Here is a 24,541-nt window from a genome sequence, read left to right as displayed (position 1 = left end):
CATTCATGCATGCAGGCATATGCATGAGCGCATGCACTCAAATTCCACGTACACACCCGCACACACATGGAAACGCGCATTCATACATAGTCCCGAGTTAAGGATTTTTTGGCCTATCTGCACATGTATGCAGGCTAATCAGGGCCTCTTCACAGACAGAAAGCAAAGGGTCACTCAGGGTGAGATGTTTGTGATGGAAATTTGGACGGCAGGCGTAGGAAAACAAAGCTAGAGACAGGACGCCGCAGAGACGACATACTTTACACATGAGATAACACACATTGAGGAGCTACCAAAAAAAAAAAAAATCTTAAAATAGAATCACAAAGCCTTTCTCATTCATATTACTGTTTCATTGCAGGCACTTTCACGAAATTATAAGAGAATAGTTGGACTGAGAAAGGATTTTGTCTGTAGGTTTAGTTCTGAGAGCTGGGAGAGAAAAGCATTTCGACAAGTTTAAAAACATATGTATATTTTATTTTATTTCTGATAGAGGCAGCTGAAGAGTGACAGGAATGCAGGGACAGAGAGACGGGGAATGACATGCGGGAAAGAGTCGGATTCGAACCCTGGACTTCCGCAGCAAGGACTGAGCCTTCACACATGGGGCGGCTGCTCTACCAACTGAGCTGAATACTGCCACAAGTTTATCCATACAGCTAAATACACATGGTTAAGGACTAAAATAATCTTTATTTTGATGTGCGTTGCACAGCAGAAAGCTTCTTCATCAACAAGCAAACTATTCTGCTCATTGCATGTGATTGCTATAAGTCCTGGGTAACTGGATGACCGTGCCATCGTCACACCTTCACTGCCCAAGAGCCCAGGATGCTTTTACTGGGCATGTAGTGCATAGATCGAGGGCATTCGATGGAACCGCTGCGCCTCACTGAGAAATCACACAAAGATGGGATTTAATGGCCCTTCGATTGAGCGCTTCTAAAAAGACAACCTCTGACCTCCAGCCTTGACCCTTGCTAACCCCTCCCATCCTCCAGGGTCCAGTGCCTGTCATTGGTCATTTGTCAAACTCCTCACACTGATCTGATTACGGTCTAATTCTGGGATCTGCCGACTACACACTTCTAGGATCAAGACAAGCTCCTTTCAGCAACTTTACATGACAACAAATAGCTGAATTGTTGTGGGAAGAGTAAAGGGACGAGTATTTGTTCTATTCTATATATCTCTGCTGTCTTCATCTGTAGACCTGCCTGATAAAAAAAGGAACTGAACTAAAACTGTTCAAGAAAAAACAAATTTCACACTGAATTATTAGATGAATTATCCAAACTAAACATGTCTCACATTGATCTCATCCTAATGGAATGATTAAGAGCATCCAGCCACAGGAACATTTCAGAGTTTCTGAGCCAGTATCTTTTATTAGTCCAAACCAGCACAGTTTGAATAAACACAGTCTGAATGACACAGTGCTATTTTATTTATTTTCACAAAGCAATGAAAAATGTAGTGTCCACTCCATGAAGTCTAGTTTTTGCTAGAAAACCTACAGTGCAGTGTTTTGCTTTTGATATATAAATTAATCTTAAGTGACACTGGAGATAATTCATAAATAAACCTTCATTTCAGTCTGAGATTAGCAACCTTTGCATGTAATCATACTTTGCACTCAATGACAAAGATGCTGAATATTAGCATAGAATATATAGATGCATTCATTAATTGGTAAAACAAGATTCCTTAACTCCAAAGTTTACCATCATCGGCATTGTTTACCATCTTTGCTGTTTTGAAGTTCAGGAAAAATTCAGTAAGACTTTTACAATTGGCAATGGACCTCAAACTTGTTTAAGACCTTCAATAGCTCATCAATCTCTTATGTGCACAAAAAGTTAAACTTTTTTTCCTTGTACATCATTTCATTCAATTTAGAGTTTTTCAAAGATGGAAAATAAACTTTCAAAGCTAACAAGTGCTTGTGGTCAGTTGGTGCTGACAGTTAGGCGGCATTTCAACCTGTTGTTTTGTTCTCAGCCTTCAGCATCATTTCAATAAAAAAAAGGGGGTGTACAGGTTGCGAACTGCCAGTTAATGTTAGCTGTCACTTCTAGCTGACTCACCACCATCAAGGCAGTTTGCTCAGTCAAATTTACGTTCAAAGTTCTTCGCAATTTGTGTGCAAAGTTAATGGTTTGACTGGATTAGTGTTAAATAATTGCCTTTGCAAATCTCAGTGAAAAAAAAAATCAATATATGTTAATATTAAAAAATATATACTGTATTTGAGAGTTAATGCAATATGTAAATTAAAGTATGGAAAGCAGTGGTCTTAATATGTGTGTGTGTGTCCACTATTCATGTCTGGTCATGTCTGTCCGCTCTGCAAACTCCTCTGCAAAGACTGTCAGTCAGATATAACAGAAGCCTTTTCCTGATCCGCCCCGAGGGACTGTGCACGATTGCACACACACATACACACACACACACCACCCCCAAAACAAACCTCTGTCTGGCCAACACACACACGCACACACACACACACACACACAAACACAATTAGCTCATTATGTCTACTTTAGCTCCTTTGGATTGTGTTAGGGGGGTTGGGGCAGGGTGGGGTTTGGTGACCCCAGAGAGCACGACCTTAGGGGACATTCAGGGGAGGACAAGGGGGGGATGGGACATCGGACTGCAGGGAGGGAAAGTAACTTCTTGGTGCCCCTGCTGGTTGTGTGTGAAGATCCTCATTGATTTTGTAAGTGAAAAACACACAGATCAGTCATTACTAGTAAACTGCAAGAGCCTCACCAGAACAGTTGCTTTTGAATTGATAATGTGATGAGATAACGCTAAAACAAAGCTCATTAAAATCTCAAAAAAACTCAATCTTGTCTTTTGCAGCCTGCAATTAATAACAATCAGTAAACAAACATTGTTTCCATCTGGAGGTAGTTGTCAATTACATTAATGGTTAACTTCATTTTTTTATTTAATTAAGTGGTGAAGGAGGAAGATGGAGGAAGATGAGTTTCCCTCCGCATCCTTGAATTGCTCATGCAGGAGTTTTGATTTCCCTCCAAAAACTCTTTTGTAAAACTTCTCCCCCCGTCACTTATACAAGCTACACAGCAGCCGCCTCCACCCCCAGCCGTCACACATCAATCCATCGTGTGTGAGTGTGTTTTTGGAAGTGGGGGTGTCTCAGCCAGAGTGCTGTTAACCCCCCAGGGTGTAAAGGATTTTTGGACTAACACTGCAAGTTTTAAAAACAAACTCTTTGATTTCAGTTTACTTAAGCTTTTTAAGGCCTCTGTCGGGCTGAAAAACACTGAAGATAATGTTAAACGCGTCCAATATGAAACAAAATGTATCAATATCTGTTATATAAAGTTACTCTATGCACATGTGCAATTTTAGTCTTCCCAAATTCTGATCCTTTGCACAGGATTTCAACTCTCCTACACAATCCACATTTTGTTGGCATCCTGTTTGTGTGCAAAAGTCTGAATGAAGGAGATGGATCTATCCTTTTTTTAGAGTAAAGATTATTCCACCCCCTCCCTTTGTCAGGAAGCTTAATCAGGGCTGCAGAGGTGTGTGGCTGACCTCTGACATTCGGGTATCTCTGGCTATTCTCTTACTTTGCCTTTAGGTTAGCATCAGGACATTCTTCATTTAACCTAAAGAGTCGACTTTAGCAGCCAGTGGTTTAGAGTTAAGGCATGCAGACATAAAGGCACATTTACACAGTCAGTTATTCACTATAGCTGATTACCAAACCCTTATAACCACTAACAGACAAAACGGGAGAAAGAAAGAGTAAGCAACTGTAGCTTCCATTTGCAGCTTGAAAATCTGCATTTGCAATTTGTGTAGAGTATATTTTAGAGCTTTCACCAAAGAAGAGTACTACACTGGAGTTTAAATAACTTCCAATGCAGAGTACAAATGTCAGTGAGCACTACAGAATGGATACCTACAGGTCAATTCACAATGAATAACTAGTTAGAATATATTATTTTTTAAATTTCTGAACTTCATTTCCATTTTTACTGAAAAAATATTATACTTACAATTATTCTGAGATAATTATCACATTAAACAGCATTTCTATTCTAAAATTTAACTATAAAACATGTCAAATTAGTTATTCTTCACTTATTTAAGTACATGTTAAGACAAGTTAAACTCCATAAAAAGTAAGATGAGGCGTTGATGCCGACATTGCATTACTTTTCAGAGCAGAGTTGGACATACTGGGCAGAGGAGAAGAGATATCCACTTTGTACAAATGTGGAAAATTGTTTCTGGCAAGACAATAAAACTTTTTTGAGCAATGACCAATGAGAGCTTAGTGGAACTCACTGTTCATGTATTCTTGTGTTTAATCATTAAAAAGTGGTTAAAAAAATGCGCCTCTGCTCGGGTCAGGCAGCATTAACCACACTGAATGTGGAGCCAGGTAGCACATTAGCTGTCTGAGATTAATTTGAGCATGCAGATCAGTCTGAATGCAGTTTGCATGAATACAAAAGAGCAGCTTTGAATACTCGATGGGTAAAGTTTCAGTTGGTGTCTGTGTTTTGGCACAAGAGTAGATTATGGGTGAACAAATGAATGTAAAGGGGGGAAACTGTGATTGACAGCTGGGCATGTGTGTGCGCATTTGTGTGCCTGAATAAGCAGTTTTGTTTGGTGTTGCAGTGTGATAGTTAATTACAGAGTGTGTAGGTAGGCTTATGTGTGTTTGTGTGTGAATCAGATCTAAAAGAGGCAAACATTTTATACTAATAAACAGTAATATAAGTGATCTATACTGACGGTATAACAATATAAGCACACATCTGACTCTCCAGTCATCAAAATGCACCCACAGTCTTCCTTCAGTTACATGAAAAGAAGCTGTTTAAGCAGGTGATATGTAAATTCATACAATAACTTCCTGCATTTCCATTTTCTTACAGTTAAGACAGCAGAGCTATTCTTTTACTTTTGTGTTCATGTTGCATTCAGACACACTTGAACAAACTGCAATAAGTCCATGAGCCTTTCCCCTTCTCAAAATGAGCAAACCCACCAAACAAAGGACCACCATTGTGGATAAACACCGCTTTTGTTTTACCCATTTGAACCTGAGGTTTCCCTTAACGCTAAGGAGAGCGTGTTCGCCCTTTTTCTCTTTTCAGACGCTTTGGCGCTGAATAGGGGAGACCACTGCCAAATGGGAAAACGACTACACAGGCAGAAAGAAAGACCAGAATCAATCAGGAAGTGGCAGCTTTTCAGCTGTGCCAGAGGAGCCGGGCAACTTCCTGGTCTTGTTGCCAAGGTGACTGGAAGCTCAGCCAAGTGGTGCAGTGGGCAGCAGTTGGGTTTGATGGGAGGGGGGGTGGTGGATGGGGGAGGATGACGGTTGGGATATTGGACAGGAGGCGAGGGCAGAGAGCTGCTGAGTGAGGCTGAGGGAGTTTAAATGTAAGCAGCGAGCACTTCAAACGGCATTCAGATGAACCATCACAGAGGAGCTTCTATTCTGATTATAATCCTCTGCAAACAGTCACCTAATCCCGCCAATTACTCCCAGCTTCTGTTCACACAACGTTTTGTAGTAGAGTTTTGTATGATCTATAACCTTTTGTTTATTGCAAAAAAAATGCACTGATGTTATATGGAAGTTATCACATCTACGTTCTCTTAGGGACATGATATGAAGAGATGAGTAAACACTGTATAAGAAATAACTACTGAACAAATTTAAACTTTACTGATATCAGTAATGAAAAAAGATGTTTATAATAATATGCCTCTACTGAGAAACCAATTCTGCATTTTGAACAGTTAAACCAGTTTATTATAACCAATTTAAAACCTATACAATTGATATTTCTTTCGCAAAAAAACAAGCTACTTGGAATTATACTTTCTCATATCTGATTACATGATGAAAAGGTTTTTTGTACTGATTGTTGAACTTTACATTTATTGCTCAAATTAGACTCTACCCAATGTGTAACAATACACTAAAAATGTCCCATTGTGCACTCAGACACAAATAAAATGAGAAAAAAGAAAAAGGAAAAAAAAAGCTACACTCTATTTCATGAGGTACACCTTAACCAATGTTTCTCAAACTTTATACACTGGATACCGACTCAGAATATCTTCAGCTCGCCAAGTGCCACAAGTATAACCGATGTTTAAATACAGTTCAAGAGTATTGCAAAAGGGGTTCTCTTGATCTGAACCTCTCTTCCTTCAAGTTCCCATTTGGAGTCATGATGTCAATGTTTTTGAACCATTCATTTTACCTCCACATACTATCTCCCCATCACATTTTTAGCTCAATACCAATCAAGGATGTAGCATGCTACGTGACTTTGAAGCAGGATGATACTGAAACTAAATATTACAGGATCTCGGATATTATGTATTGATGGTATTAAATGTTTCTAAATTAATTTAATCAAAAAAACATATTTCAGAGATTCCTCCACAGTAGCACTCAAGGGAGCTTGTGTACCACCAGTACCACAGTTTGAGAACCAGTAACCTAAACATAGCTAATGCAGTCTAATACAAAAGGCCTGCAATAAATTCTACTTTCATGAAGATTATAATGTTCAGTTTTTGTTAAAACCCTTAAAATAACATACGTTTATGGCTATTTTGTACACTGGAGAGTTGTATCCAATATTGTGTCCATCCCTTTTGTTTTTGACCTGCACATTATTTATCTCTTTACATTAACTTTTTATGAAAGTTAAGTCAAAACTTGTGTCACTGATTACAGTTTCACATTTCCTAATCTAAACTTGCAGCATTAGTGTGTTTGTCCCCACTTTTACAGAGATGAGACTGGGGGTTAGTTGGGTAGGTGGGTGTTCTGGGGGACCAGACTGGCGGAGATGGGTAAACACAGCTGGGGACACACAGCTCTGGTGGGTCTGTGGCTCAACGGCCCCCTTCACACATTTATCAGTGTGTTTGCTCAGGGGATGTGCCCTAATCTTCACACGCTGATCTCTGTGCGAGGCCTTCACAGAGGCCCAACAGGCTGGGATGAAAGTGACCCTGTCCACTAACACAGCCTCACTAATTCCTCTATGGATAAACTTGAATGTTCTTCTCTTTATGAAGGTCTATAAAGGTCATCTATGGATTTGTCTGTGTGTGGCTCAATCTCTCTGTGGGTGGGATGGCCCTGGTAATATAGACTAAATTCTTGATCATAATCAGACCTTTCTCAGAGCAAACCTCCTACAAATGGACAGATTGTTGTCATGAGGGCTCATTGTTATAATTGAGATATACATTTTTTTGCTGCTTTCCTTACTAATCAGGATTTTTCAGTCAATAACAGATAAACTATAGGTAGCAATTATCTTAATATAACCCCCAAATTTCAGGTTTTTATTTAATTAGTCAGGTGCTTATTGGCCCTTGTGATTCAAAGAGTTTCCTCAATGACCACCGCAGTATCTACTGAGCAAGAGTAGTGAGTAGTTTTTTCAGTGAACATTTGCACTTGTGTCAATTTGAGGCTTGGCTAAAACCTTGATTATAGAGCGCCATCTGCTGGGAACTACTTTGTGTTGAGGTGCTCTCTGCCCGTCAGGCAGTATAGACTTCAACTTAAATAGTAAATATGTTATATAAGGAGCTGGTTAAGGTAGTATCTTGTCATATCATTATTGTTGTATATTGTATAATTTGCTTAAACAAAGAACTTTTTACAAATTGTATGCTCACTGATTTTAAGTTCACTTCATGTATATTTCCTAGCAAATAAAGTTTATACTAACACCAGTCACTTTACTCTATAGTCACTTTTTACTGTCTAAATAAACACCCTGTGCAATATCCCTGTGTACACATCACTTTACCTCTACGATCAGCATTAAATAATAATAAATATTGTACTATAGCCTGTTATGGAATTTTCTATCCTTAGGTTACACAAGGTCACGTGTGGGCCTTGAGGTCCTCAGCAGTATTCATTGTTTGGCTTTGACTACGTGCCAGTCTATCTCAACACTGTGGTGGCCAGGGTCAAAGAGACCTATTGCTGCCTTCCTAGACATAATAGATAGCTTGACATTGACATTCCAATCTGCGTAAACAGACATCTGTGTCTTCAGACTAGAATATGCTGACAATAAAACCTCCATCTGTAAAAACATTCTCTTTGACTAATTCTGGGCGTGTAGTATTTGTGGTGTTATCTTGGAGTTTAAAGTCGATCCACCAGGATGTGTTGGGCAGCATGTGAGACCGACTCAGGCACTTCTGATGAACTTTGAGAGTGTCTCTAATTCTCCTTGATCAAGCGTCAATAAATATTACAGCATAAGACATCAGGGGCTCCTGGACACTTTCTTCCCTCCTGACCTCACTGTTGACCTTTGACTTCAGCAAGTTCTCCACAACATAGCCTATTCATATAGTATGTTCATATCTATTTATACAGTGATACTTCTCAATACTTGTATATACTCACAACCTCGTCACTTATATACAGTTATATACATTTTTCATACTCTGTTTCAGTATATTTTATATTATTTTTTAAAACTAAAATGTTGCTGTATTTTTGACTTCTTTATCTTATTTTTATCCTCAGCTCTTAATGTTGAGCTGACCGGTTTCTCTTGTCCAACACATACAACTGTATCGTTGACAGTGTGTTAACCTGCATGTGATGAATAAACTTTAGAAACTCTTTGACTTTGACACTTACATTGTCCTATTTTAACCTGTTTTTAATGTTGTATTCTTGTAATTTGATTTACTTTTATGGTTCTTTTTGTTTGTTTCTGTCATTTGCTGTCTACTCTCATTTATTGTACGGTGTCCTTGGGTACAGAAAGGCACCTAGAAATAAAATGTAATATTATTATTAATTATTATTGTTATTATTATTATTCCTATTCTGTCTTCTTCTTCTTCTTCTTCTATTATTATTATATTATTATTATTATTATATATTATTATAGTAGTATGTAGCAAAATGCACAGACCGCATTTAAACGCCCTTTCGGCTTCCGTCGACGACGTCGCGTAACAAGCGCTTGACGTCAGCATAACAACAACCTGTCATGACAGCTCGTATAGGGGGAAAAAAATACTGATTAAGATTTGATATCAAATCATATAAAAAACTGGATGTACGAATCATTCTATAAGGTAAGCACTGGACACCGCGGGTGTCAGAAATAAACCGTAACTTGAGCGGAAGCAGCAAAAAAACGAAGGAAACGAGCTATGTAGCACACAGGCTAACTTAGCACGGAGCTAATGTTGGTTGCCTAGCGGCGCTGAGGTAAATGTTGAGATAAAAAGCTCAGACGACCTTTTCAGGCCTGTGATAGCTCGAGTCTTAACTTTCCAATCAGTTGCTCGGTAAGTGGCTACATTTCTTACCCTGGTTATAAAAGCGTTATGTGTTATATTTGTCCTCTCACGACGCTATGCTTAGCGACGAGCTAACATCCGAGCGCCGATCTCTTGTTTCTCCTGTAACTAAAGTTAACGACATTGTCAGGCTGTTTCTGCTGCCACAGCTGTGTGTCAGCCAGACAGACTAACAACCACACTTCACACTGCTTGTTTACAACATTTTAACAAGCGGGTACAGTGCACAGTGTGATGTTTTCCTGCTGGATGAAGGCTAGCTATTTACCGCTGATGTCCGTCACATGAATAGTTAATTCGCCGGCAGTCTAGCCACCTCCGAGCTGTGTGCACACTCAGCGAATTAAACCAAAGCCTTTTGGGTGGCATCGAGGAGGGCTGCACCTCATTTTCAACCCCGATAGTAAGACGCGCATTGCAGGTGCATTGCAGTGGATGTTGAGACTTAACTTTGCATGCAACCGCGTCTCTCTGATTCAGGAGGGACAGGGGCATTCTTGAACCTGTCAGTTCAGCCAGCCGAAGAGACGGGGAACAGGATAGGGAAGCAGGGCGAGGCGGGCCCCGCGGAGCCGGTGGAGAAGATGGCCGGCAGCCCGGAGAAGAGTTCCACCGCGCAGGAGCTGAAGGAGCAGGGGAACCGGCTGTTCCTGTGCCGCAAGTACCAGGAGGCTGCTACATGCTACAGTAAAGCTATTGTGAGTAACCATCTTTAGGAAAAGAAATGACACTAATGCTGCTCTTTTATCTGAACACATAGTAGGGATGGGATGCATTTTTCCTCTGAAGCCATCATAATGTTACTGTGCATGTGTACTGTCTGTCTCCCAGAACCGTAATCCATCTGTGGCAGTGTACTACACCAACAGGGCTCTCTGCCATGTGAAGCTGCAGCAGCATGACAAGGCTCTGGCAGATTGTAAGCATGCACTGGAGCTGGACAGCCAGTCAGTGAAGGCCCACTTCTTCTTGGGCCAGTGTCACCTGGAACTGGAGAACTACGATGAGGCAATCGGCAACCTGCAGAAAGGTCGGAGCAAACTTCTAACATATAGAGAGTCTTTTGCAGCAGCTTTTGCATATGAGAAATCGACACGTATGCGCCTAATTTATGTATGAGTCATCGCTTTCATTCACCATTCCACTGTCAGCGACCTCAGAGTGAAAGTGCTGATCGCAAGAATCAGCTGTAACTTTTTTCAGATAAACGGTTGATTGTAATAATCAAATTCATGATACTGTCGATCAGCATTTCTACTCCGAGGCACAGCGTATGTTTGCAGGGATACTTTGCTCTGTCAGGGCTTCTATCACTGGAGCAATAACATTCTTATTAAGTTTTATATATCTAAATTGTTGACATTAAAAGAGATGTCAGACAGGAAGAAAACACACTTACTGTCTGGATGTTTTTTTTTGTTCCTTAGCTTATAATCTGGCGAAAGAACAGAGGCTGAATTTTGGAGATGACATCCCCAGCGCCCTGCGCATTGCCAAGAAGAAACGCTGGAATAGCATCGAGGAGAAGCGCATCAACCAGGAGAACGAGTTACACGCCTATCTGACCAAACTCATACTGGCTGAGAAGGAAAGGTGATGCAGCTTTAGGGTGGCAGTCATATACCAAATGAGCCTATCATGTTGGTATAATTATTTTCATAATGAATGAATAACTTTGTACTTTTGCAGAGAACTAGAAGAATACAAAGAGAAACAGGACGACAATCAAAACGGAGGCGATGCTGCGAAGATTGCATCAAAACACGTACGTTTTACTTACCGTGTCTTTTACCTGTCGTGCTTTTAATGAACAGATATAGTAATTATATATTCTAACTGAATACTTATAAATATACTTAGGACAAGTATCTAATGGACATGGATGAGCTTTTCTCTCAAGTGGACGAGAAAAGAAAAGTGAGTATGAAACGTAACTTCTGTTAACTGAGCATGTTAGTCTACAATATTCATTCAGTCATTTCCCATCCACACCGGGAAAAAGACCTCATTTACCCACACAAATGTGTCTTTGTTAACCGTGCACACCTACTTCACGCTACTTCATAGCAACAAGAATCAGCAAGAAAATTAGGCTCGAGCTCACTTTCAGCTGAGTGCCGTTACGATGGCTTGTTTCAGTTCCGTTTTTTTAGCTCGTGGATGTTCTGTCTGCATTCTTCCAGTGTTGTACGTTCAACCTGTCTGCGAGCATTAACGCCTGCGAGTGAGTCTGTGAAAAATGCACTTTATTCTATAGACAGACAGTTATGTGCTATTTCCAGCCCAAGCTGTTTCTATGGTAACTATCACTCTTTGTTTGCCAGGGCTCGTGGCTCGTTATAGATAGTTGTTGACTGAACGGAGGTAGTTGTCATGTCTTTTGAAACAGCAACACTCTGGCTGACAACATTTATTGGGCAATCCCGATGACCAAAACACTTTCTGATTTCGACATCTTTAGTGCTTTCATAAAATATTTAATCTAGACTATGACTGGAGGATGTGGTTTCAGAGGGAAATGTCGAGCATCAGATTGTCATTAAACTCTAATACACTGCTTGTAAGACCAGAAAAAGACAGTTATGAGAATATATCCATATATCTCTTCATGTTACACCAGTGTGACTCTTGCTGTGTTTTGTCGCCTGTTCAGAAACGGGAGATCCCAGATTACTTGTGTGGGAAGATCAGTTTTGAGCTGATGAGGGAGCCCTGCATCACACCCAGTGGAATCACCTACGATCGCAAGGACATCGAAGAGCACCTACAGGTAAGACCATCGTCAGCTCCATGCAGACCACTGATTTTTATAATTAGTTAACCTTAAGTTCATAAACCTGGCCGTAGGAACACATGATATGTAGAAATGATTTACTTCTTAAGATAATTTCTTTTGGAAGGGGGTGGTTTTTTTTTTTTTTTTAAACCTTTTTTTATTAGACAGTGAGCGTGAAGAGGCAGACAGGAACAGGAGAGAGAGCGAGGGGGTTTTGACATGAACCAAAGGTCAGCAGCTTGAAAATTGAACCACTGGTAGTTGTGAACCATTTGGCATGCACTGTAACCCTTCGTTTACGGGAGGCGCTCCAAGATTTAAGAAATTTAAACTGTCTTGGCAGGATGAGGAAATACAGTAGTGAGCCAAATAAGTCAGGCACAGTAAACTCACAGCAAAGTTTGATATTCACATGAAGCAAATTCAAAGTGTATGTATGTTTGTATGAACTGATTTCAAAAGCAACTTAATACCTCAGTTTAAATATTATATTACCAGTGAATACTTAATGTTGAAATCTAAGGACCATCTGTATATGAACAGTATATTTTAGCTACAAATATTATGTTTCACTAAATTCTATTGTACCAAAATACAATTTACATCGAGAATAAACAATACAATATGATCCAATTCAACAGTTTCTAATATTTTTGGCCACAAACAAAATACTGTACTACACTTCCTGCAAAGTCGAGCTAAAGAAATTATATCGCTAATGTTTTTATTGTAGGTTTGATTGTAACCAAATACATAGAACTATTTAATTTGCTTTTGTTTTAGCTTTTGTTACTCAGCTTTCAACTCTTTGGATAGAGAGTATGACAAGGATACTAACACAAGCATTTAACCTGCTCTGCTCTCTGTGCAGCGAGTGGGCCATTTTGACCCGGTCACCAGGAGTCCCCTGACCCAGGACCAGCTGATCCCGAACCTGGCCATGAAGGAAGTGATCGATGCCTTTATCCAGGAGAACGGCTGGGTGGAGGACTACTAAATGGACCCCCCTGCCCCACCCACCTCTCATCTCTCTATCATACCCCGATACTCAACACAAAGCCTGGACAACTTTAAGACTCCAGAGAACAGATCACCCCTTGCCTGGATATGTACTTTATACAAGCGGGAAAAGCCACACTATGGACTACCAAATGGGAGCCATGTATCTCGGTCTGCCTCTTCCTCCCCACATTTTATCTTTGCTGTAAAACTTCCCGCTCCCAAGCTCCTGAGGATCGGTGTTCAAGGCCTGCTGCTCCCTTTAAAAACCCCTTCTTCATTCTGCTCTTTCTATACTTCCTCTTTCTTTCGGTCATGCTGTTTCTAGTCTTTGAAGCCTGACTCCTTTCTTTACTCAAAATAAGGGGCCACATTCTCAGGTCTCTCTCTCTCTACTCAATCTCTCTCTCTCTCTCTTTCTCTTGAGTGCCACAATCCTTGGAAAGCATCAGCATTGCACTCCAGTGTTTCACAGAAACCACCAATATAAAAAGAAAACGGTGGATGAATTTATTAAGACTTTGGCCTTTTATTTGGTATTTACTCCAGTATTTCTGAGTCATTTTATCATTAAACATTGGAGCATTTGCCCACTTCTTAATGTACATTTGCTGAAGTGGAACTTAAAATGCCAAAAAAGCTGTTCTCAACAAGGGCGACTAGTTTGTATGCAAAGTTTTACATGATTAGAATAATAATTGATAAATAGACATAAGGAGACAAGTCCCTTCTTCACCTCCAGGTGGTGCTCCAAACATACCTACCCATGTCACCATACTGTAAGTGAGTAGGTTATTAGTTGTTGTTTATTTTTCTTTGCATATCAATCATACCCCATTACAGACAATTTCAATAAGTTGAATGTATGCATAATGTACTCTTTAGGTTTAGGCTTGACCTACAGTAATTCAAAATGTTTTTTTTATCAGGACAATACAAGGTTTTGATGAAAAGGGGCCTTGAACTGTAAACAGAAAATGAATGGAAACGACCGCTGCATACACACACACACACACACACACACACAAAAGTTTTGTCATTGCTGCATATTAATTGAAAATGTCTGAATTTTGACGTCAGCTGATAAGGTTGACGCTTAAAAAAAAAAAAAAAAAACTTGCTTTGAAGATTGGTCTGTGCTGTCTGTGTCGATCATAGAAACAAAAATGCGCTTGGACGTAGTGTTTGGCTCGTGCTGTTCGCCTGGAATGACGTGGACGCTCACATCAAGCATGACGTGAATTTTCTTTCCCTTTTGCAAAAGGCAAGATGATGGCTGTCTTTTTTTTTTTTGCTCACTCTTTATGCTGTTAATTTCACGCATCTTCTCCTCACAGTGTCACCGATACGAAGAAAGCGGTTGCAACAGCTCCCGTAAACCAATCAACAGTGTGAAGTTGAAGTTGTCTTACAGGGATTTTTGAGGAGCGCTAGCATCACTGTGCCAACCTCCTCCACCTTGTGTTAGAAATGCTGGAAGAGTTACGACCATCTTATCTCATCCGTACCTCAGTCCGAGTTTTTGCGTGCTGGTTCACTGGCGTTCTTCAGTAAAACACATTGTCAGTTCAGCGCTATTAGTTTACAGGTTTTTCCAGCTGAATGTGTGTCTGTGATTAATTAGGCCTGTTGGTGGTTCATGACGGGGTGCAGGCGGTGTAAATAATTTGCTTGTGTATCTCAGATTTTATTTCTTGACAAAATTAGGGTTGTTTTTCTTCTGGAGAAATCCTAGAGCTTGACAAACTGTATTAAATGTAGATATGTTGATAACATAAATGCTTGGTTCATTTGTCCCCATTAAACCGTGAACTTTGAGTTTGTTTGTTGTGTTTTTGAAACAGAAATCATTAAAGAGAGACCAAGTATGATGACAGATGTACTGCTGCTCATTAGAAATCTGTTAACAGGAATATATTTTTTTGTGTTGTTATCTGAGTCATTTCGACTTGACGTCTATTTTTTTAGATATTTCAGTAATGTTGTAGTGTGTCACCATTACATACAGTAGTTTTCCTGCCAAAAAATGAACTATTAAACTCTGCACATATCTTGGTCACAATTCTTAAATAACAAAAAACAACATTTGTTTTCATTTTATACATTTATGTAAAGTGTTATGTATATGTTAACAAATGCTACCTCCTTAAAAGATGTAAAGTGTTATGTATATGTTAACAAATGCTACCTCCTTAAAAGATATGTAAAGCCTACGTAAAGATAATAGTCCTTTCTGACTGTTAAATAAGTAAAAAAAAAAAAGGTCATTCATGGACTCTTCCTTCAGTAGAAAGTAGTTAATGATGTCAGTCAATATTCTAGTAAGACCTGTTGAGTTTTTCAAATGTTATTTTTCAGTGCTGAGTAGCATGAATAACAACTTTCAGAGTGGTGACAATCGACTCAGTTGCATTTCTCATAAGATTGGCACATTAAAAGATTGAATGGTTAGATACCACTAAAAGTTAGGTGAACTGACCCCTTAAGAGTCGAATACAAACACCCACAGTTACTGTTTTCAAGTGCAGAGTGATGTCACAATTCAACTCTGAACTCCAGATCGAATGTTAGAGTTTTGTGACTATGTGGAACTGTGGAAATCTCTTATATGTGCTTCTGAAAGGCTGTTCTCCTCAATGCAAACACCATAAATCTATATTTGATATGGACTCACACATAGGTGAAATTGTGTGTGTTCGCATCAGTAACACGGAAAGCACAGTGTCACTCAGCCCTCACACACCAGGCCTATTGTCAGAGCATCGTTTGAAGAGCTGACGTCATGGCCTGTGCTAGGAGGGAAGAGGACTGGGCACACGGCATTTGCAAGCGAGACTGAGTTAGCAACATTGAGGAACAACAAAACAACATCAGAATGGTAAGAAAAAGCAGTTTTCACATGATTTGGTGTCCGATGTGACTTGTGTGTTCAAATATCGATTATTCTGAAATGATAATGGATGTATTGTGTGTGTTTGCAGAGTGTCAACACTGTGAGGTTTACTCTGGTGGTACTTGGTATCTTCGGGTGGGCTCTGACACACTCCTCAGCCACCCAAAGTATGAATTTAGGAAGAGAATTTCATTAGGGAAGCATTAACTTGTGTTTGTGCACCACCATGTGAACTTCAGTTGTTTGAATGCCTGGTTGGGTGTCTTAATAACTTTATCTTCTCTATTTGTGTTGCTCCAGTGGGTCTGACTGACAAAGTCCTGGTCTTTCCTTATGAGACGGACTTCAGCTTCGTGGCCCTGCTCCCGCAGAAGGAGATGGGGCTGAGGGCCTTCACTCTCTGCATGCGTGTGGCCACTGAGCTGCCAGAAGAGCGGCAGATCATCCTGTTCGCCTACCGTACGGCTGACTATGACGAGCTCAACGTGTGGCGTGAGAAAGACGGACGGATCTCCTTCTACATGAGCGGTGACGGCATCTTCTTTCACCTGCCAGCCCTCTCCACCTTCCGCACTAGCCTCTGCCTGACCTGGGAGTCTCACACCGGCCTCACTGCCTTTTGGGTAGATGGGAAGCGCAGCACCTACCAGGTCTACAAACCCGGGCATAGCATCCGTCCACAAGGCACCGTCCTCCTGGGGCAGGACCCAGACAAACACCTGGGGGGTTTGGAGGCTGTGCAGAGCTTTGTAGGAGAGGTGACCGATCTGAATATGTGGGACTTTGTGCTCTCCAGGAGCATGATCCAGGCCTGGCACTACGGACACAAGGTCCCCAAGGGCAATATCTTTGACTGGGGCACTATTGAGTACGAGCTGAACGGAAACGTGATGGTGGTGGATGATGACTGACTCGATGTGGAGTCAAATTCAGGGAGGCGTGACGCGTTGGAGATCTGTGTCGGACTGATACTGATATGTGTGATGGTCTTTCTTAGATTCAGTGTTGTTTTGTGTTAGGGCCCTTCGACTGTTCTTCCATGATGCATGAAGAACCTCAGAGAATAGAAAGGAGCAGTGTTTTTTGTGCTTGGCTTGCACTTTGTGGTCCACAGAAGTCACATCAGTAACTCCTTTGTATCTCAAAGCTTCATTCTTTGATTGTCGTGAGAACAAACCAGTAAATATCAAGCACAAAATGTTCTAGATGTGTCCATGGGGTGGCACTCTCTACTAGTTCACACATCAAACAGACGCTTGTGTAAACTGAAGCATTATCATGCCTCCATCTGCGAATGTGATTTGGCATAGTTACATTTGTGGAGGCCACCAATAACTGATTCAAATGTTAAAAACAAAACATTTGCTACAATCTTGACCAATTTAAATTCATGAATTGTAGTTTTATCTGCAGAGACTAAACATTTAGCAAATAAAAATATAACCGTGATACTATAATGTATTTAAAAGCAAATTGTAACCTTTAGAAATATGTTTTAAACTGCAATGCAACTATAAGTTTATAGACATTTACAGGTAAAATTGTTCCCAAATATCTTCTTTTGTCAGGATTTTAACATTAACAACAAATATAACTATCACACATGCAGTTGTTTGTCCAGTGAAACTGATGATAAATATGTGAATGAGATATTAAAACAACAAAACTGTGAGATGCAATATTTCTGCTGTAGACTTGATGATTTAACTGCACTCAGAGACAAATAGCAATTATCATGTTTAGAATCCATTGCCATAATGTTGCCTTCGGTTAGCATACTCACTCATGAATTTTCCATGTTTCGACTGATGTAAGAATGCTTTTGGGTCTGAAATAAAATCTTGCCATGTGCATAACTAATAATGTTTGTAATTAAAGAGAATATTTCATCTTTGAACTCTTCTTTTTTTTTCTTAACCATCTTTTTTGGGGCACGTTTTAAAGTGATTATAACTTGTTTACATAATTCCAACATGGGAGTCATTACATTTATTTTATGTTTATTCTTTGTTTAGTAATTATTGAATCCTGAAGATTTTCAGTCGTTCAGCTGGAGGAAGAAGGAGACACTAATCTTCCACAAAGATAAAGAGATGTAGTCCATCCAGTCTTTTCCATCGATCAAATCTTTTTGGAAAAGGGAACTGAGAAAAGCACAAATGAAGCAAAATGAAAGAGAAGCCATTAATGTTTTCTTATCGGACTATGGCTCTATGTTTTCTTCTCCTTTCTCCTTTGTGTTTCTGAGTTAACCACCAGACACAATAGGTGTCCTTATCTCTCTCGCCGTCTGTTTTTTTTTTCTTTCTTCTGTCTGTGCGAATCACATGCTTGAGCTTTGCTTAGTGGTGGAGAGGCAGTCGGTGACTCAGATACGTGTGGTGACACCTGGATCCACATTCTTATGTTTCTAATCTATAATTTTTGTCATACTGATTGTCCAAGCTGTAAATTTCCTTCAATTTTTTCCATCTTTTGGGGAGTTTTTCCTTATCCAAATGAAGGGTGTAAAGATATAAGGTGCTGTACCCTTGAGGCAAATTTGTGATATTGAGCTATTTAAATAAAATTGACTTGATTCAAATCAGATGAATGATTACACGTTACTTGCAGAAATCAAGTCATATGGAGTTGTTTCACTAACAAGCTCCCTCAGAATAAGCTCAAGGTCAGATCTTCTCCATCCAAGTGTAACACAGTAACCCAGAGATCCAGTGTGCAGTCTCTGTTTGTCTCTCTGGCTCTGTGCGCTCATCCTCCAATCCCTACATCACCATTGTGACCTCCTTGCAGAGACCAGGGAGAAGTTTCCAGCCGATGCAGGCTCCCTTGAGGGGGGGAAAGTGCTGCGTTCCGAGTGTGTGTGTTTATTCCGACCAAATCACCCGTCGGCTCTCTCGCAGCAGCTAAATAAGGAGAAGGCAGGGCCAATGAGTTCTGACTGCGGGTCAGCAGCCAAATGTTCCACCTTCTTGGATGTTGCAATGCATCAATCGCGGTGCCCACTCACTGTGTGGTAACACCTTTGTGGACCATCTGCCCAAGCCTGGCTTCTCAGCCCTCTGGTACACACACACACACACACACACACACACACACACACACACACACACACGGTCTGTTATTTCCTTCTTTTTGCATTTCTGCCCAAGAGGGGTACTAATCCTTCATACATACACATTTTCTCATGTATAAAGGTAAAAACTTCATTGAGTACTTTTGATGTTTCAGTCATTCTAATTTAAAAACTCAAAACTTCAATCACAAAGATCATTTTTAAACATTTCCCTTGCAAAGAGAACGTGGATAAAAGTCTATTTTTCTTTTGTAAACACAACCTTTTCATCTCATGACATGTTCTGCTTAGGTTAATACTCAGGGGCCACACACTCATCTGTTCTGTACCAAAGAAGGGCTTTAAGTATGGAACATAAGGACAGAATCAGTGGCCGGGGCTCTTCACAGAGTGGATAATTATTCCCTCTGTGTCTCTGTATTGCATGCATTATCCAACTGAGCAAACAGTTGCAGGGCTCCTTGTCCTGCTCGCGGACAGGCCCGTCAGTGTGGGCCTGTGAGATCTGCATATTGGCCCATGGTGGTTTAAGCTGTCTGAGGCAAGGCGGTGCCACTGACTGTATGTCCATGCGTGTGGAGCTGGTGAAAATGTTTCCACGCGAGAGGAGATAGACGGCAAGAGGGAGCCCCGCGTGAGCCGGCGAGGGGAGACAGAAGGAGGGCCGTTCTGGATTCCTTCGAGCAACTCCAAATAGATTTCCAGGCAAAACATATTTGCATACGCAAGACAGTGCTACGAGCTATCTGAGTGAGCTGTGGCATGTGTGCATTGAACAGATGGATAATTTTTTTAGAGCTTTCTTGCAGAAATTTCAGCCCATTAAATTGAGATCTTGGTCATTATTATGCCTGCTTTTGTTCTTGAAGCTCACAAAGAATCATCAGGATTATGGTCTTATACATTTTTTATTATATTTAATTAACTATAATTATAGATTAATCAGAAATATTATAGAAAAACAACATGTTTTCCATCAACTTATGGGAATTCATGCATTTACAAAGCCAAGATAAGAACACACAGCAACAAAATGAGTCAAAGAATCACCACAGAAACTCCAGTGAGCTGAAAAAGCAGAAATTCAATCTTAAAAGGTTTACAGTTTGCTTTCTATAGAGTGCTTGCAATTGATCATCTCTGGTCTGTGATAAGCCAGAGGTCAAATATTTGTCTTATTGTTTTGATTTAGATTGACAAACTGAGAAATCCTGTGACTTCTCGATTCACTTAATTTTTTCTTCACAAATTCTCACCAAAAGCCTGATGGAGGGTGAAGCCACGACCTGAATGTCACTCCACTGCTTTCACTCTCTCTCTTAGAGGCTGTAATCTGCCAGTATGGTCCCTTGTCCTCCCCCTCTGGGCTGTATGAAAAATTCACCAGGCCTTCCCATTAGAGTCAGTCTGAATCAGGCAGCAGGCGTTGCAATGGCCACACACATGACACATTTTTTTTTTTATCAATCGACACTTAGCAACACAAATGTTATGTTTACAAAAACACAAAATCACAGCAGTCATTTTTTTTTTGCTGCAGGACAGGTCAAGCACCAACTGTATGTACTGTACATATAGATACACACACACACACACACACACACAACCATCAGCAGTCCTGAATATTTAAAAACAGATGGACTATACCCTTTTCAGTGCAGCCTTTTCACACTCATGGTGCGAGACCTGACCTTTACCGTGTCTCACTGTGAGAGCAGTTGCCTTCTTCCGGTGCGATACCTCTGGGCAGGTCGGCTAAGACTGCCTCTGAGCATACTGCGCTTCCTACTGACAAAGAGGATGTACAGGGACTGGCCAAATTAACGTGAACACCTGACAAGACAATAAGTAACCTTTATGGAAGATAGAATTTGTTGAGGCTGTGTATTCGCCTCTATGCTCATTTTAAAAGACATTATTTGTGGTTTTGTTGCATTACATTTAAAGCCTAAATGATCAGTCAATTAGTTTATTACTCACTCGAACAGAAAATGAAAAATTACACAAATTTCACATATAAGTTCAGTTTTTTACTCGGCACAGTGAAAACTGTTTTGTCAAGTTGATGAAATAATAGCCGATGATTTGAGTGTTTCGGCTTGGACTCAAATTTTTATAAAGAAAAAACAGAGCTATTGAATCCGGACAAGTAAGATCATTTATTATGATAAATATGTACACAAGTGCTTTTTCTTTGGGCCTTCTCTGACCTGTTTGCAGTATTCAGATCTTTTACTCAAGTACTAATACTACACTGATAAAATACTGTTACAGACTGTTAGAGACTATTAGACTATTATATATTATATAATTAGATTATTATGTCTAATGCATTCAGTGTAAAAGCAGGATTTTACTGTTGGTTTAGGTGGAGCTCATTTTGAATTGCAACAAATTAAATAAAACAAAAAAACAAATTGGACAAAAACCAGCAAATCTTAACGTTTGAGAAGTTGGAAGCATGAAATGTTTTTGCATGAAAGTGACTTAGTTCTTTTAATTTTTGTGTTTTATTTTATTTGTAAAAATCTTGATATAAAGAATAAGTACAATATTTCCCTCTGAAATGTAGTGGAGTAGAAATAGAAAGTGAAAAAAGAAAAAACTTGAATGGATGTACTTATTTATGTTACACCGCTGTCGCTGGATTTGTGGATTCCTGAAATCGACGTTTTTTGTTTTTTATCAAAAAGCTTCCAGTTACAAACCGTGTTGTGAAATGGTTTTGATTACCGATAGTGTAGGATCCAAAGGTTTCAGTGGTTCACTCATTCGAGGGACTAAATGTCAGAATATGTCAAAGTCTGCTGCATTGATTTTGGGAATCCGTCTCCTGTGAGTCCCCAAAATTTGGAAGAGTACAACTTTAATTTATCTCTTAATTTGATAATTGATTGGTTGTTTAAGTGATTTATTAAGAGACATTACAGATTATTTAAAAAAAGAAAAAAGAAAAAAAAGATTCACATCCTTATAAATTACATTTCTATAACTTCTTAACAGTTTAACAGTTTTTCAGACAATTTAAAGATGTCACACACATTGGGCTCTGGGAACTCTTCAGGGCATCTAACCTTTTTTCTTTTTTTTTAAATACCTGAATTAAATATTCACAACATAATCAATATTAAGTAGTAAAGTCATTGGTTGGATTACAGTGGAAGTTACTCATCTTACTTTGTCCATCCCCTGCAGGAACCTCTTAGTTTGGATGTGATGTAGTATGATGTAGATTTGATTAATTTATATATGAAAAAGTGACAAGTCCATGTTATATTCATAAGACAGCAGCAGCAGGAGTAATTAGTGGCTTGGCAGTGCATGATAACAGAGCAGGAGTTGAATGACATAACAGTGGAAAGAAAAGTAAAGAACATATCCTACCACTGTGTGCTGAAAGCTGCATGTTTAACAAAAACACTACAAAACAAACGTCCAGCTAAAATTCCCAACTCAACATCCATCCGTACAAATCCATCTTGATGCTTTCCTCCACCTCAAAGCATCGTGAGGAGAGTAGAAGAGCGCGAGAGGATCTGTGGTTGAATGCTTTGTGGCTTTTAGCAGTGAATTCCCCTCCGTCGCCTCTGGGCTGGCCTCTCCTGTGAACATATGAACCATGCCACAGCGTGTGGCGCTGGGAGACGGTCCAGGGCCTCCTGATTAAATATTACAGCCCTCTAAATGGATGGAGATTAGCCTCTGTGGGAATGTTAGGGCTTAATTTACCCCCCGGCCAGATGTGTGTGTGTGTGTGTGTGCATGAAAGAAAGTGTGTGTAGATATGAAGGGGAAAGCAGGGAGGGAAGGGGTTGTTGTGCCCCACCGTAAATGGACAGTCAGTGGAGGATGTCCTGCGGTTTCATGGGGTGAACATTCTGCAGCAGCAACTCAGAGGTGTGAGCAGGTTAACAGGATGAGTCGTGTTATAAAAACTGTGAGAAACGTTTAAATGTGAATAGGAGCAGAGGAATTGCTGCACAGTTTTTTTAAGTTTTAAAGAATGACTTATTCCAATTTATAATAAAATAACTGAGTCTATTGTGGCGTTAACTAAAGCATTGAACTGACAGTTAAAACATCTTAACAGAAGCCAGCAGCTTATTGGATTTATGAACACGCATACGTCACAGACTTGAATCATCCAGACTTGTATTTCTGCACTCACTTAGTTTAGTTACACATGTTGTTTCTGTATATTTATTCATGTATGTTAGATTAAATCTCCCCAAAAGAACAATTCAGAATCTCCATTTTATGAATGTTTTTGCATGGCAAATTGTTGGATGGGGTTAATTTATTTACATATATATATTTAAATGTACAGAAAACCTTGTTATGTATTTGCAAGTGATATATATATAAATGTTTATATGTTTTAACCTCACATAGCAATATAGACTTGAATCCTGCCAGAATTAAAATTTTATTTAGTGTTTATAACATAGATACAAAAAAATCCTAATGATTGGCAGTACATAAATATGTTTGTGCAGATAATTAAATCTGTGAATAAATGGCCAACAAAAGCCAAACCAACAAAAAATAGATAAATCAAATGTTGATTTATTGCTCAGTAAGATGTTTTATGAAATAAAAATAACTGAGTTAATTGAACCTCTTTAGAATGAACATAAGAGTATATACATACAGTCTGTATATCATAACAATCCAACAATTTCAATATAGCAAAACTACAATTACAATGTGAATTTAATGGATTTAAAAAATGTTTTTTCTTCAATGACATATTTTCAGTCTCTGTGATGAACTACATTCAGCACTATCAGCGCCAATACTTCAACAATATATCCTACACATGATATAATAATAATTAAATTTTTGTCTCTTGCACTTCAGAGTTGTTCCAGCTGCCTTATTTCATGCGACCTGCAGTCTCACTCACATCGCAGGCTGGTTCGTACTCAATGAAATAAAACACATCGTCGCTCCACATGCATTTTGTTTGACCGTAAGGTGTTAGTCGTAGTAAGGAAATGATTTTAATTCACACACATGGAATAAATGACTGTCATTTTAATTGCAGGCTGTTTTCGGTGTTTTGTTATGCCAGCTCGACATTCGCCTCTGAATTATTCAGCAGTTGGTTTTGTACTTCACCACCTTTAAGATGCTTTTAAGGATGTGAGTGCATGTTTTGAGGTCTTTGCATGAAAACCCTGAACTTTATTATTTATAAACATGCGTAACCTTTATGGATTTAATCATCCGCTCTATTCTTTCACCTATATTAAGCATGTGGATGGCAGTCTGATAAACATATGTTTTTCTCTGTTACTCTGTGTATCAGATGTATCACTGCGAGGCCTCTATTCTCTGTTCATTTTCCTTCCATAATGGACAAACACATCCATCAAACACACACCACATATGTGTACTGCATTCACAGACAATG

General features: G+C 39.5%; 2 protein-coding genes across 3 annotated transcripts; both read left to right on the top strand.

Moving 5' to 3' along the window:
• The first annotated feature begins 9,014 nt into the window (after positions 1 to 9,014).
• Positions 9,015 to 14,974, top strand: stub1 (STIP1 homology and U-Box containing protein 1). 2 transcript variants are annotated; one of them, XM_019271112.2, is made up of 8 exons: positions 9,015 to 9,153; positions 9,862 to 10,079; positions 10,213 to 10,411; positions 10,809 to 10,974; positions 11,071 to 11,146; positions 11,242 to 11,298; positions 12,035 to 12,151; positions 13,029 to 14,974. In XM_019271112.2, exons 2-8 carry the CDS (start codon positions 9,966 to 9,968, stop codon positions 13,152 to 13,154), a joined length of 855 nt encoding a protein of 284 aa, XP_019126657.1. In that variant the 5' UTR covers positions 9,015 to 9,153; positions 9,862 to 9,965; the 3' UTR covers positions 13,155 to 14,974. The 2 variants fall into 2 exon arrangements, with proteins under 2 accessions (XP_019126657.1, XP_027145397.1); XM_027289596.1 differs by lacking the exon at positions 9,015 to 9,153 and adding an exon at positions 9,184 to 9,369.
• A 962-nt stretch (positions 14,975 to 15,936) lies between these two features.
• crp1 (C-reactive protein 1) lies at positions 15,937 to 17,946 on the top strand. The gene is made up of 3 exons (XM_019271101.2): positions 15,937 to 16,034; positions 16,138 to 16,216; positions 16,350 to 17,946. Exons 1-3 carry the CDS (start codon positions 16,032 to 16,034, stop codon positions 16,958 to 16,960), a joined length of 693 nt encoding a protein of 230 aa, XP_019126646.1. The 5' UTR covers positions 15,937 to 16,031; the 3' UTR covers positions 16,961 to 17,946.
• Positions 17,947 to 24,541: the final 6,595 nt, after the last annotated feature.

The sequence above is a fragment of the Larimichthys crocea genome, chromosome XVI (genome assembly GCF_000972845.2).
Source record: "Larimichthys crocea isolate SSNF chromosome XVI, L_crocea_2.0, whole genome shotgun sequence".
Classification (NCBI taxonomy): domain Eukaryota; kingdom Metazoa; phylum Chordata; class Actinopteri; family Sciaenidae; genus Larimichthys; species Larimichthys crocea.
The sequence above is the reverse complement of the archived record's forward strand: the minus strand, read 5'-3'. Positions and strand labels throughout refer to the sequence as shown.

What these genes read in the sequence shown, in the direction of transcription:
- crp1 (XM_019271101.2), top strand. An exon ending in ACACTCCTCAGCCACCCAAA is followed by an intron (nt 16,217 to 16,349) that starts GTATGAATTTAG and finishes GTGTTGCTCCAG; the next exon opens with TGGGTCTGACTGACAAAGTC.
- stub1 (XM_019271112.2), top strand. Translation starts at nt 9,966, where the DNA reads ATGGCCGGCAGCCCGGAGAAGAGTTCCACCGCGCAGGAGCTGAAGGAG. An exon ending in AATCGGCAACCTGCAGAAAG is followed by an intron (nt 10,412 to 10,808) that starts GTCGGAGCAAAC and finishes TTTGTTCCTTAG; the next exon opens with CTTATAATCTGGCGAAAGAA. An exon ending in AAGTGGACGAGAAAAGAAAA is followed by an intron (nt 11,299 to 12,034) that starts GTGAGTATGAAA and finishes TCGCCTGTTCAG; the next exon opens with AAACGGGAGATCCCAGATTA.